This window comes from Misgurnus anguillicaudatus, chromosome 21 (genome assembly GCF_027580225.2).
Source record: "Misgurnus anguillicaudatus chromosome 21, ASM2758022v2, whole genome shotgun sequence".
Taxonomy (NCBI): domain Eukaryota; kingdom Metazoa; phylum Chordata; class Actinopteri; order Cypriniformes; family Cobitidae; genus Misgurnus; species Misgurnus anguillicaudatus.
In genome coordinates this window covers 9,092,720-9,108,267 of record NC_073357.2, presented here as the reverse complement: position 1 = coordinate 9,108,267, position 15,548 = coordinate 9,092,720, and the positions used below count along the sequence as shown (strand labels likewise).

At 39.3% G+C, this 15,548-nt stretch overlaps 1 protein-coding gene across 3 annotated transcripts in view; it reads left to right on the top strand.

The window, feature by feature from the left end:
• adamts17 (ADAM metallopeptidase with thrombospondin type 1 motif, 17) overlaps positions 1-15,548 on the top strand; it is a 244,291-nt gene that overhangs the window by 114,279 nt on the left and 114,464 nt on the right. For all 3 annotated transcript variants that reach the window (XM_055187083.2, XM_055186975.2, XM_055187023.2), the window contains exons 13-14: positions 101-270; positions 7,859-7,986. In XM_055187083.2, the coding sequence (XP_055043058.2) occupies positions 101-270; positions 7,859-7,986 (298 nt within the window). The remainder of the gene's footprint in view (positions 1-100; positions 271-7,858; positions 7,987-15,548) is intronic.

Here is a 15,548-nt window from a genome sequence, read left to right as displayed (position 1 = left end):
ATTTAAATTTTCTTGCTGAGGAGAGAGCTTGTTACAGTGCTGTTACAAATTGTTAATATAGACAAAATGTATAATTGTATTTTTTGTTCTGGTGCTCCAGGCCTGGCCCAGGAGGAAAGTACTGTCAGAAGGCAAGTGTGGAGCACAAAGTGTGTGAGGGACCACCCTGTTCGAAAGGTCTGCCCACGTTTAGAGACCAGCAGTGTCAGTCTCATGACCGGCAGGCCAGTAAGAAGAAAAACCAAATGTGGACAGCTGTGATCAATGATGGTAAGGTCAGAAATACACTTTTACAAGAGTATAGGCACAGTCTGACTTTAAATGGTTGCTTTTGGTTCTGCTTTTTTTTTGAGGAAAACATTGCAGGATTTTTCTCCATATAGTGGACTTTTTTTGGACCTCAACAGCAGTCGCGTAGCTATACCTGTCAGCTAGGCCCACCCACTTGCCTATCCAATAAAGCCTATTAGTTATCCTAATGAGTAAATTATGTTGCAATTATCACTATACTTGACCTATAAAATAAATATATTTTTTAAAACTCTTGTTTGCTATTATAATAAGGAATAAGTTAATTTTGTAAATAGTAGTGCAATAAATAGCGCATTTCGAACAGCCTCCTCGCCCCTCCTACACCTCACATCATAGAAATGAATGCCCGGTTTAATGCTGACACGTAAGGAATAATGAGAGCTGCGCTGCTTCATTGTCTTAGAATTAAGGTCACGAAGACCTTCGGTGAGAAGACTTACAGCTTGATGGTGCACCCTTTAACATCATCGTTGAGGATTCTGAACATGAGGTGTTGGTCTAGCAGCTAAAAAAAGAAAAGTCTTTGCAGATAACATTTGCACCCAATTTTGCGCCCATGAGCCTTCTGGTGTGTTCAGGCGCATTGTTGATGCGTTGCTATTTTGCGGCAAATAAAATAGACGACACCACTGACCAACTAAAACCTGCTCAAAGTCAATGGCGCAATATTGCTTTTGTTATTTAATGAGCGCGTTAGTAATATGCGCCTATAAACGGGATGACAACGCGCATTTGCTTATCACATGGATCCGCAGCAGCACACAAACTTTTAAAATATGAAACATCAAAGGATTAAAATGATAAAATGTTTAAAAAGATTTTTATTGAGTGTCTTGGACATAAATGAGGACCGATTATGAGACGTTAGAAGGCGTAAAAAGCTGCTTCACCTGTAGCCTGGTAAGTTATTAAATGCTTTGCTTTAAACAAATGCAAATATTGCATTTATTTAGATTTTTCTAACACTACCCCACAGATTTATTATATATGATGACTTTGTACCTGTGTATATGATGAGATGAGAACCGTTTTTATGTTATGCTTACATTTCAAAACACTTACGCCGCTGTTCTAGTGCTGAAACGGCACGTTTGTAAATTATTTATCTCCTGTTTGTTACAAATAAACTATTTTTAAAGTACAAACCTTTTCTTGCATATATGTTAATTACTCTTCGAGATTACACTGATAATGTAGGCTATCCATACATTTACAACAATTAAAAGCCTGCTATTTTTACTTCCATGACTGAAAGAAAACGACTTTTAAAGGTTTAAATTAAGAATTTCATTGCAAAACGAGATAACTCCGTTTTGTTTTGTTTTTGTCAAATTATTATTATGTTATCATGTTATTATTTTGTTTTATTGTGCTTCTTAGCTGTATTTTTTAAGTTATGAAGGTTTAAATCAAAACAAACCAACTGCAGTTGAATTGATATAAATTGGAATGCACAACCAAAAAACAAGATTTCTGAAAATCTGAGTTATCTCATTTTGCAACGAAATTCTTCAAATACCAACAAATTAGGCTACTATTTAACTATTTACACTGATCATCTGGGCTATCAATACATTTACAGCAATTAAAAGCCTGCTATTTTTACTTCCATGACTGAAAGAAAACGACTTTTAAAGGTTTAAATACCAAAAAATAACAATTTCATTACAAATAAAAACAACGCAATTTTTTAATATCAATCTTAAACTGGTGGTCTTCTTCCTCCGCTTAGTTTTTTAGTTTACAAATTCTGCCAAAATATAGAATCGGGATAGCGCCAGCCCAACTGGCTTTTGAAGGGGATGAGAGATGAGACTCTTATGGGTTTATTGCACTTGCGCTTAGATTGTTAAAATAGGGCCCATACAGGTTTTGTTCTTACTAAACGGTGATAAATTGAAGCTGGTGTAGTTGCGTGTTTGTATATTTTGATAACAGATGCATTTTCGTTTAAGGCCCACCTGATTTTCTGACATTGTGAATCCTGGCTACGCTAGTGCTCAATAGCTTACAGTTTTAATGCAGTTTAAAATTGTCGTTTCAATGCAGCTTAAAAGGGCTTTAAATGACCCCAACCAAGGCATAAGGGTCTAATCTAGTTAAACATTTGGCATGTTCGCAAAAAAAAACTTCTCATCTTGCACTAGCTTTGTGATGTGTCTAAAACTGCGAGTGCGTGTCTAAAACTGGAGTGGAACGCAGCCTTGGTGTGCACGCCCCCTTAGCAGTAACAACTGCAATCAAACTTTTGCGATAACTTGCAATGAGTCTGTTACAGAGCTGTGGAGAAATTCTCTGCAGAATTGTTGTAATTCAGCCACATTGAAGGGTTTTCGGGCACAAACCACCTTTTTAAGGTCATTCCACAGCATCTCAATAGTATTTAGGTCAGGACTTTGAATAGTACAATCAAAAGTATTTGACATTTTGTTTTTCTTCAGCCATTTAGAGGGTGACTTGCTGTTGTGTTTTGGATCATTATCCTGCTGCAGAACCCAAGTTCGCTTCAGCTTCGGACATTGGGCTTCAGGATTTTTTGGTAGACAGCAGAATTCATGGTTCCATTTATCACAGCAAGTCTTCCAGGTCCTGAAGCAGCAAAACAGCCCTAGACCATCACACTACCACCACCATATTTTACTGTTGGTATGATGTTCTTTTTCTGAAATACTGTTACTTTTACGGGAGATGTAATGGGACACACACCTTCCCGACTTGTGTCTTGTCAGTCCATAGAGTATTTTCCCAAAAGTCTTGGGGATCATCAAGATGTATTCTGGCAAAACTGAAACAAGCCTTTATGTTTTCATCTTGAAACATGGCCATGCAGGCCATTTTTCTTATGGTGGAGTCATGAACACTGACCCTAACTGAGGCAAGTGAGGCCTGCAGATCTTTGGATGTTGATGTGGGTTTTTTTTTACTTCTTGGATGAGTAATTTTGGTCAGATGGCCACTCCTGGGAAGGTTCACCACTGTTCCATGTTTTTGCCATTTGTGGATAATGGCTCTCACTGTGGTTTGCCCAAAGCTTTATAAATGTATAACCTTTTCCAGACTGATAAATCCTAATTACTTCCTTTCGCATTTGTTCCTGAATTAATTTGTATCTCAACATGATGTAAAGCTTTTGAGGATCTTTTGGTCTACTTCATTTTGTCAGGCAGGTCCGATTTAAGTGATTTCTTGATTGCGAACAGGTTTGGCTGTAATCAGGCCTTTATGGCTAGAGACACTGAACTCAGGTGTGATTAAACACAGTTGAGTTATGTTTTAACTTTTTCATGCAGGGCCATGTGAGTTTGGATTAAGTTTTCCTTTCATAATAAAACCTTACCATGTTGTGTTAACTTGTTTTATCTTTGATTAATATTTAAATTTGTTTCATAATCTGAAGTGACAAACATGCAAAAAAAAAAAATATTCAGGGGACCAACACTTTTTCACACCACTGTATAACTATAATATATTAACAGAAGACATAAAAATGGTCAAAGCCAAGCAGTTAGCACATGTGCTCAGTAGGTTCTGTGAGTTCAAGTCCGACGTGTACAATTTTTCAATTCCAACTTTTCAAAAAGGCCATTGAGTTGATCAGAGTAAAGGCCTTGTGGATGTGTTGACATGTGGTGCTCATGCTGTAGACAATGAATTTGAATTAAGCCTGTGTCCTGTCGTAATCCTATTCTGTCCCCTCTCTGTTCTTGGTCCCCGTCAATAAAAAGTGGTTAAAGCACACACTGCTGTAATGAGAATCTGTTTAAGATCAAAAATATTTTGTATTAGTCAATAACACATCAACTATTACCCACGTTACTGTAGAGAGAATTTACATAAATATTTAGTTCAATTTATGGTAAAAGTATAAAAAGTATGTTAAAATCAACATCTACAGTATAGAGTGATACAGGGATGACGTGTTTTTGTAGGCCAACCCAGAAGTAAGCGAAGCTTATTTTGAAAAAAAGTCCATTCATTCCCATAGACTTTTGGCTTATTACAAAAAATAAGGTTGCGTTTAACAAAAGTTTATGACACTAAAGGGGGTCGCACACCGGACGCGCAGCTCAGTCCTGCGCCGCGTCGAGTCGCGTCTAGGACAACTCGGAGATATCGTAAACCGGAAGTGCACATTAAATAGCGCAAGCTTAGTCAGATAGCTTCTACTTCAAAATGCAAAATATACGTTAGCAGCCAACGTAAATCGTTAATGATTTGGGACAAATATGATGTTATTTAATGTTAAACTTGTAACACTCCGCTATTCTTTTAAGTCACGGAGTGTACAAAAAGTAATAAAGGGGAAGATGCTCACCTTTAAATCAGAAAAATAAGATAACAAAAGTTATTGGTGTCTGTGTCATTATATTCTAACTAGCCCAAGTGTATTATACAAAATAATCAAGACAAACAACGATTTCCAAGTAATACCATGAATGTGCGTGTATGTCTGTGCGTGAAAGTCTCAAGTTCAATATATTTACAAGAGCTGATCAGTCCAACCAGTGAAGATCGCAACCAGCAGCATAATCCATAAAAAAGTGAGTGTGTGAAGGTGTCTTCCCAGGTGAATAATCCAAAAAATTATTAATTCCTCAGGGAAAGATAATCCTTACGATGACAGCTATTGCTATTCAGAGTGTAACGGCGATCGCCTGTCAACCATGAATCACGCTGTTCCGCATGCCGGAACCGCCGCCATATATGGTCAATATAGAAGTCACAACCGGCAATCTCACACATGACGTGAGATCGCCATGCAAACTCTCGCGACAGCGAGAGACGGGACAAAACACCAAACAGAAGGGACAAAAACAGTAGAGGTGGAGAAAAGAAAAACATTTAACAACACGCTAAAATTCACAGCGTATAAATAGTCCTCTCCATGTGTGGCTACGCTACAAACTATATGAGAAAACAATGTGTTATATTTTTTTTTAGAATGGCGCAGCGCTAAGCTGCATGTCCATGCCCTTTACACATTTTGTCCAACAAGTTTGTTTTCACAGATGAACACAACTTTTATGAAATTTGAAGTCAAAATTTGTCTTTTTATATTTCTAGTAAGCGCATTTAAATGCCTAAAAAAATACATCTCTGCAGCACTTTATTCCCAAACTAGCTAGCTCCTTAACAAAAGCTTAATTTAGGCTACATCAGCAATAATGTTACTTGCAATTTATTACTCGTCAATTAAGAGAAAACATTTGCATAAAAAAGTGTTATGATTAATTTGTATGTTAATCTGCAATACCGCGATTATCCATTTACCCAATTTATTGAAAAACTGAAGCCAAAACGTTATTTACTATTTTAAACTCTGTGTATGTTTTGATAATTGTTCTGAATCTGATCTCAACAAACAAAATTCCTTCACAAAAATGTTTATAAGCAGAGAAAAAATATAGATAGGATGAAATTTTTTTTTCCTATTTTGTTTGTTTGTTTGTTTGTTTGTTTGAAAGCAGAGGGTCTGTTCTTTCATTTGATGTATTTGTATGTTTATATATTTTTAGAAAAAAAATTTTTGGAAGGCATTTTGTGAAACATTTGTGAAAATCACAAAAAAATGCTGACTGGCAACTTTTCAAAAAATGGCTGGCGGGGAATGAGTTAAAGCAACACTAAAGACTTATTTCTCTTTGCTCCCCCTACAGGTTAGAAGCCTAATTGTTCATTACCACTGTCGTAAATATTGTAGGTCTGCCGTAAAGCAAGTGTTTGTAGTTTTCACTCGAACTACAGGGCCGCTACCCGACGGTTGGAAACTTCTTTAGTGCGGTTTTGGCCGATAGAGGGCTGCAAAGCGAATGTGAAAGTGCCATTCACCCTGTTTTGAGTGGATGAACCACTGAAACTTTTTTGGAAACGTTATTTTAAGGTTAAAAAAACTCTTTGGTGTTGCTTTAAGAACATTGCAAAGTTTTAAACTGGATGTAGAAATTTTGCAAACATTTAAAACATAGCTGTCGCTCGTTTCTTTCAATGAGGTCATTAGGAGGCATTTCTAGTTGACAAAAAAGGACGTTTTAGGCCACATTATACCCTATTCATGGAGCTTTGCTGTCTAAACTAGATTAAAAACACAGCCTAATAATAAACTGCAAGCTCTTGTCAAGGACACATGTTCATTACTGGGCAGCCCATGAGCTACAGGGTGAATGTGTCTTGTTAAAGCTTAGATGAGTCCAAAGACATAGCTGAAATTCATTTACTAAATCGGCTTGTTTTATCCGGTGTCCTTGCATGCAGATCAGGGTTTTTTATGATCTGGAATGAAGCAGTTAAGTGGATTCCAACATATAAGCTTGCTGTCAATTCTTAGTCATCTCAACTGTGTGCTTGCATAGCTGCATACTTTTTTGTGTATGTGAGCTTTATTCAGGCACAGATTTAGTTAAAGCGAAAGTGTGACATGTTTGGTCAATTATAGTTAACTCAAAAGTTAACCCATCCCATTGAGTAGTGAACAAACACACCCAGAACACGTTGGGAAGAAGAAGGAAAGCAGCGTCATTTTAGACACAAAATGTGAACCACCCCTAAGCACTATTCAGTTTCTTTTGATTTTTTTTAAATATGATTTCAGAGAGAAGAACACATTCCAATTACAATATAGGCACTATATGCAAATTCACAAAAGAGGCCAAGTGCATTCTGTGGTGCACCTGAAAGCCCTTCATTCATGACACAAAACACAGGCTTTCAAAACTCTGATAGCTCAAGAGTCTCTTACAAGCATTCGTTTTATCAATATAGAGTCCCAGCAACTTTCATCTTCCCCAGATTGCTCTCAAATCAAAATATGTCACTGACAAAACAGGCCTCTGATCTTCTTAAGTAGACTTCTCAGAACAAATACACCATGCAATACTGTAAGTGCACTTGATACTGTATGTTTTAGAGTTGTAAGTAAAAAACTGTGTGCCTTTTTCGGTTTCATAGCATTTATTCAAAGACAGTTTGGGTCTTGTGTAACATAATTTTATTACCACGTTAAAAACAAATCATATATACTCTTCGTTATATCTCAACTGGTTTACTAACCCTAACCATGATGTTAAAAACACTCAAAGGTCCTAAGGGTCAAAGGGTTCAATACCCAGAGAAATCGAATGATCTTTATATTTTGAATCTAATACTTTAAAGGTCCACTGTGTGGATTTTTAGTGGCATCTAGCAGTGAGACCGTGATTACAACCAACAGCTCAGTACACCGTTCACCCCTCCCTTTCAAAACGCAGAAGCTACGATAGCGCCACAGGACAAACATGTCACTGTATGAGACAACGTAGTGACAAAACGCGCTTTGTAGAGCAGTTTATCCATTTAGGGCTACAGTAGAAACATGACGGCGTGGACCTGCAGTGTATGCAAATAAAAAAAGTCTCATTCTAAGGCAATAAAAACAATAGAGTTTATTTTGTAAGGTTATGTTATGTATATCATATTGCATTTTTGTCAAAATTACTTTTTAGAAGTTACACAATGCACCTTTAAATGATTGCAAAAAGTTTAAATGTGTGTATGTGTTTATTTTTTTCAGAAAAGCCGTGCACTCTGTATTGTACGCCAGTGGGCAAAGATGCTCCAGTTTTAGTGGCGGAACGTGTGCAGGACGGTACGCCATGTGGACCCTACGAGAGCGACATGTGTGTAAGCGGAAAATGTCAGGTATGTATCTGTGGTTTGTGTTACAATATAATACACTGCAAAAAATGATTTTCAAGAAAAAAATCTTAGTATTTTTGTTTTGTTTTCAGTAAAAATATATAAAAATTCTTAAATTAAGAAGCTTTTTCTTGATGAGCAAAACGACACAAGAAAATAAGTCTACACTGTAAAAAAAATCTGTAGAAATTGCAGCTGGGTTGCCGGTAATTTACCGTAGATTTAAATTTATGTTTTTTACTGGCAACATTTTGTTCCAAGTTAAATGAACATTAAACATTTACAAGTCTTTGGCTTTACAGAGTAAAACTAAAAAAACAGCATCAAGCCAAACATTCTGGGAAACAAAATCTGAAGGAAAAAACTTGTTAATATTTAAAATTTATTTAACTTTGAACAAACTCTTGCCAGTAAATAACATAAATTTAAATCTACGGTAAATTACCGGCAACCCAGCTGCAATAACATTGTAATTTCTACGGAATTTTTTTACAGTGTAGTTTTTAAACCAAAAATATCACATTTAAGTGATTTTGTGCATAAAACAAGCAAAACTTAACAAAAACTTAAAAAACTTAAACACTAAATTCAAGAACAATTTGCTTACCACAATGGCAGATTTTTTGCTTGTTTTATGCACAAAATCACTTAAATTTGATATTTTTGGTCTAGAAACTAGACTTATTTTCCTGGGTCGTTTTGCTCATCAAGAAAAAGCATCTTAATTTAAGAATGTTTAGACAAAAATACTAAGAATATTTTTTCTTGAAAAATAATTTGTTGCAGTGTAGGGCTGGTTATTGGGACCAATTTGCCAATTCGATTATTTTGTATATGCTTTTTGATTCAGTCCAATATGATCAAAGGTTCATTAAACATTTTAGTTTTGCACACATGGCATTTATATGGTGTTCTATCACTTTAAGACCTACATGTAATGCATGGATCCAATCTACTGTTACAGACTACGTTTATAAAGATAATTGGGGCATTTAAAAAATATTTTGTGTAAAAAAAAATTCCACGAGCAAGGAAACATTTAGTTTCCCAGTATTTGCAGTGCGGTCTAAGACCTTGAGATGAGACTTGCCTTTTATGCATGCTTTGGATGCGTGCATACAAACTAAGTGCATTGAAATCTGTTTTGTGTCTTCTTTGCTTACTAATTTAATTGGCATGGCCTAAAACACATGCAAATGATGAACTTTCGTGATAATGTAGCGCTGGCCCATGCGAGCAAGTGACTGTCCCGAGCATTGTATGTACAGTAAATTACTTTCTTACTTAGTATATTTTTCTTGTTTTCAGTACAAATATTAAAAAAAAATCCTAAATCAAGATGTATGACAAAAAATATACAATTTTAGTGAATTTCGCTTAAAACAAGCAAAAAAATCTGCCAATGGGGTAGGAATGTTTTTCTTACATTTTCTTACATTTTACATTTTCTTACATTAAGTGTTTGAGGAAAAAATGTCAATATTTATTTTCTTACTCTATTGGTATTTTTTTCAAGTTCCTTTATTTTATACTCTTAGGTAAATTAGGTTTCAGTGGCGCAGTTCCTCACACATACAGTATAACAGACAAATAAAACAACAACAATAAAGCAACACTAAAAGGACATCATAAGAACAGTAAAATAAAGTAACAGGATAAAATATGTAAATAAATAACAATTAAAAGGTAAAACAAGTGTTTGATCCTATTTTTTGCTTGTTTAAGCACAAATTCACTTATATTTTAAGGTTTTTGTCTAAAAATTAGACTTATTTTCTTAGGTCATTTTGCTTAAAAAAACGCATCTTAATTTACTTGTTTAGATATTTTTTAGGGATATCAGCAGGGATAATATCACAAAAATACCAATAAAGCACCAGAAGAACTGCATATGACTCTTGTGCTTTAGTCTTCTGTTGTCTTACGTCAGCTTCGTCTGAGGATCAAACACTTAAACCCCTCTGACAGAGAAACATATAACAGCATGCTTAAAACCAGTCTGCATCTACATAGCTGTTTCTAAACACTAGTATAAATATGCAGGTCACAGTGTGCAATCCAGCTGGACTTACAGTACTGTATTTAAAGCAGGCCTGCAAGGTCAAAGTGTCTGATTTTACACACACACAAGCGCAAAGTGTTGTTACTGTAAGTTGATGGGTTCATCAGGCCTGAACATACATCACTTCATGCTATAATATAAACAAGACTCTGCCTTGGCGCCTGTAAAGAAAGTAGTTTATTTATGAAGAGAGACACTGATTCAGGCTCAGAATCTTTTCTGGTTTCTGCAGAGCACAACCACATCACTGATCTAGAGTCAGTGCTTATCTATTCCCAGACATGTGTGTTTTAAAACATCTAGAGAGCCGAAAGGAAGATCCTTATGTCAAATGAAGATTTAAACAACAATTTTTACGTATTACGTAATCACGTCGAAAGGTCACCCATTACATATGTGAAACGCACCCTTGCGGACCATTTCAAACAATAAACTGATACAAAGATATTAATTAGTTGTAACGTGTGTTGCTTTAATGAAAGCGGAGAAAGTGTGAATCCATATGCAAAACGTGTTTATTAAGTAAAATCCCATAAAGGGCCAGCAACCAAATCCAAACAGGGTTAATCCAACAAACGTAATCCAAAATACAGGCAATGTGTCAGGGCAGGCGGCAGTACAGGCAAAATCCAGATAACAGGCACAGGTCAAAAAACAGGAACAGATACAGATAAACAGGTAACAGATAAACAGGATGCAGGTAACAGATTCAGATACAGATACAAACAGGATGGCGATGTAATAATCAGCCAGGAACTGGTGAACAGGATGTGACTTATATACAAGAACAAACAGGAAGTGTGAAGTGAAACATGGCAGGATGTATATCAAAATAAAAGCCAGAACAGAGCAGGGTATCAAAATAAAAGTCCAAAATACAAAAATACACAGAACACAAGTAAACACAGAACAAAACCTTACAGAACCCCCCCTCTAAAGGGCGACTCCCGGAGCCCAACATTCACATAATAAAGTCCAATAGAGGGTGGGCGGGCGGGCCAGGACCTCTTGGCGAAGGCAGGGCAGTTCAGGAGAGGTCCTGGGTCATGGGGCAGATGCGGGCCTGGGTCATGGGGCAGATGCGGGCCTGGGTCATGGGGCAGATGCGGGCCTGGGTCATGGGGCAGGCTTGGACCTGGGTCATGGGGCAGGCTTGGACCTGGGCCATGGGGCAGGCTAGGACCTGGGCCATGGGGCAGGCTTGGACCTGGGTCATGGGGCAGGCTAGGACCTGGGTCATGGGGCAGGCTAGGACCTGGGTCATGGGGCAGGCTAGGACCTGGGTCATGGGGCAGGCTAGGACCTGGGTCATGGGGCAGGCTTGGAGCTATATCATGGGGCAGGAATAGACCTGGAACACAGGGAGAGGAAGGGTCCGAGCACACTTCGGCCTCCGCCTTGGTGTCCTCTGCCTCCTCCCTGTGTCCGGGTACTACCCCCCCCCAAAAAAAACTTGGGAAAGCTCCCAAAGCCCAGGGTGGCGATGTCCCAGGTGGTGGACCAGATGAATCAGAATAGTCAGTTGAGCCAGGTGAATCAGACAAGACAGGTGAATCAGGCAGGACAGACGAATCATGTGAATCGGGCAGGACAGACGAATCATGTGAATCGGGCAGGACAGACGAATCAGATGAGTCGGGCAGGACAGACGAATCAGATGAATCAGATGGATTAGATGAATCAGAAGAATCAGAGGAGTCGGGCGGATCAGGTGAATCTGGCAGATCAGGTGAATCAGGTGAGACGGGCAGATCAGGTGAGACGGGCAGATCAGATGAGACGGGCAGATCAGATGAGACGGGCAGATCAGATGAGACGGGCAGATCAGATGAGACGGGCAGATCAGATGAGACGGGCAGATCAGATGAGACGGGCAGGTCAGATGAGACGGGCAGGTCAGATGAGACGGGCAGGTCAGATGAGACGGGCAGGTCAGATGAGACGGGCAAATCAGATGAGACGGGCAGATCAGATGAGACGGGCAGATCAGATGAGACGGGCAGATCAGATGAGACGGGCAGATCAGATGAGTCGGATGAATCAGATGAGTCGGATGAATCAGATTCAGGGCCTTGAGGAACCTCGGGAACAACAGAGCAGAAGGCAGACCAAACGCACCACAGGGCTATGGCCAATTCAGAAAGTATTGAGTCAATGAAACATACCTCTGTGTTCGTTGGTTCAGGCATGGCGGCCATCTTGACATCAGGTGCTGGGTGACTAATAGCCCTCATGAGTGCAGGTGTGGTGGTGATGATAGCTCTCTGAAATACAGGTGCAGGAATGATGGTAGATCTCTCGAAAACAGGTGTGGAAACAGGCAGGATGGCGGCCATTTTGGGAACAGGCGGGATGGCAGCCATTTTAGGGACAGGCAGGATGGCGGCCATTTTGGGAGCAGGCAGGGTGGCGGCCATTTTAGGGACAGGCAGGATTGTGGCGGTTTTCTTGGAGACAGGTGCAGGTGCAGAGACAGGCAGGATGGCGGCCATTTTGGGAACAGGCAGGGTGGCGGCCATTTTAGGAGCAAGCATGGTTTGTACAGGTGTGGGTAGAACAGGCATGACATGGCTTGGTGGTTTGTGTACATTCTCTGGAGGTGTATCCGCAACACCCACAGTGAATGGTGAGCCACACAATAGCAGGGCAAAGTCAATATAACTCTCCAGGGACCAAGCAGACATATCATGGGGCATACACAAGCGCGGCCATTCATCAAGAGCATTGTAAAAAATTGGTTTCAATGTTTCCTCATCATAATGTACTTGATTAGACAATTCCAAGAAGTCACTTACATATTCCTCGATTGGACGGTGGTTCTGGCGTAGTGCAAGCAGGGCAAAAACAGGTTTCATGTTGCTGGTGGGAAGTTACTAACCTTCGCTGGATCCGGGTTAAGGCTGATTATTCTGTAACGTGTGTTGCTTTAATGAAAGCGGAGAAAGTGTGAATCCATATGCAAAAGGTGTTTATTAAGTAAAATCCCATAAAGGGCCAGCAACCAAATCCAAACAGGGTTAATCCAACAAACGTAATCCAAAATACAGGCAATGTGTCAGGGCAGGCGGCAGTACAGGCAAAATCCAGATAACAGGCACAGGTCAAAAAACAGGAACAGATACAGATAAACAGGTAACAGATAAACAGGATGCAGGTAACAGATTCAGATACAGATACAAACAGGATGGCGATGTAATAATCAGCCAGGAACTGGTGAACAGGATGTGACTTATATACAAGAACAAACAGGAAGTGTGAAGTGAAACATGGCAGGATGTATATCAAAATAAAAGCCAGAACAGAACAGGGTGTCAAAATAAAAGTCCAAAATACAAAAATACACAGAATACAAGAAAACACAGAACAAAACCTTACATTAGTATAATTTCTCATACTCTTTCTCCACACTTGTAAACACTGGAGCGGTAGTTTTGCCTACGTCGTGTGACCTTTCGAAAAAAATATGGACGTAGTGTCCGCGACTTTACCCATAGGTTTGTGAAGAGCTTTTTTAAAGCTTAAAGTAGGCAGTGCCTGTCGTCGCCATCTTGGCCACGCGTCACCACACATCATTTGAGAATAACCGAAACTGGATGAAGAGGCAAGACTTTGGTGAAGCTTTGGTGCCTGATTGCTAAAAACAAGCCCGCCTAGCTTAAATCTAGTGACAGCAGTGGCAGTTCAATACGGACTACCGGCACATCCGGGAACTTGACTGTAAATTTCGTCACCGCCCCTTTTTGGGGGAAAACAGACCGGACCTTACATTGACTTCCGTTCAGAATGGCGGAACAAAGCAACGTTTTTACACAGCCGGCAGGCGTAAATGACTTATGGAATCACTCAGATTAAACATGTTGAGTAATTATCTGTCCACCCTGCCTGTCATAGAGTGCGAAATATACATTAACACATTTAATTTGGTCAATACAAAAACATGTCCCTTTCATTCTCACAGCGTCAAATTTGTGTGGCAACGCTGAAAATCACTAAGGCTAGTTGTATGGCTGGACGGAAAAGTGCACTCATTACTCTAAATATAAAGACATAATATATAAATACGAAGTAACTTTAAAATACAAAGTAAAATCATTCACTTGCTTCCCTGTTGACTCGATGAGGTACGAGTAAATGTCCGGGTAAGACACCTCTGGCCAATAGGGAGCGTTGTTACACAAATTTGACGCTGGGAGAATAAAAGGGACATGTTTTTATATTGACCAAATTAAATGTGTTTATGCATCTTTCGCACTCTATGGCAGGCAGGGTGGACAGATAATTACTCAACATGTTTAATCTGAGTGATTTCATAAGTTATTTACGCCTGCCGGCTGTGTACGAGCGTTGCTTTGTTCCGCTATTTTGAACGGAAATCAATGGAAGGTCTAGTCTGTTTTCCCCCAAAAGTGGGCGTGAACCTGTTCAGAGATATTCTATGATGTTGCGCCGGTTGTGCGTATTCTCACTCAAGTGGCCACGCCCTTAATTATGCAGAACTTTAAGGCTTAATATCATTTAAACAGAGTTACAAAAAAAATTCACCCCTCACAGTTGTCGTGAAGGGCAGAATTAGCTATATAGACCAAAAACACTTTTTGTACCAGGCTGTAAACATATGATTTTTTACTGTAAAGTTGGGCATTTTAACATGGAGGTCTGTGGGAATTAACTCCCTTGTGGAGCCTGCCTCTAGCGGCCAGTCGATGAATTGCAGTTTACGTCACTTACGTATTGGCTTCATCAGAGGGATCAGAATGTTGCCCCTCGGTAAGGTCGCGCTGGTGCGTCACACGGCTAGTGCAAGATGGGATGTTGTAGTTAAAAGATATTTTTTTTTTACTTTTTCTTGGCAAACATAACAATCGTCTTACGCCTCGGTTGGGCCCTGTCATACATATTTACAACCCAGGCTCACTCGTCATACGTACCTCTGCCTACATTTTTGCATAACCTTAAAATAGGTTGCTCCATGTACACATCGCTGCATCTTTTGCAGGCGTTTCATTTTTCTCCGTTTTGACACTGGTTTAATAAAAGTTACGAAGCTAGCACATACACACATTAAAACCTGCTCGTCTTTGTTAATTAAGTAGATTTGTGCTGCTTTATACTTATTTATGGTCATATCCACGCAAACGTGCGGCATGCCTGAATGACTTTTGCTGTCTTTTAATAAAACACAGCTGACTTAAACATACAGAGGATTTCTTGAGAGAGCTCTCGCGGTACTTTCACGTCATCCGACTGCAGCGCCGCATAAAGTCGAGCAAGCCAGTGACACGGCTGACGTACGACGTGGATGACTGTTATCTGTTCCGCCCTAGATTCTTTTATTTTTCTTTTGTTTTGTGCGCCCAAGCTTCGTTTACAGTCTGGGGAGACGCACGCTGTAAGTTTGAAAAAAAACTTAGCAAACATGTCTGAGGGACAGGTCAGCCGCGTCACTACAGTCACGTGACTTCACGCGGTTCACAATAGAACCGAAAGAGAAGACCATGCTGAA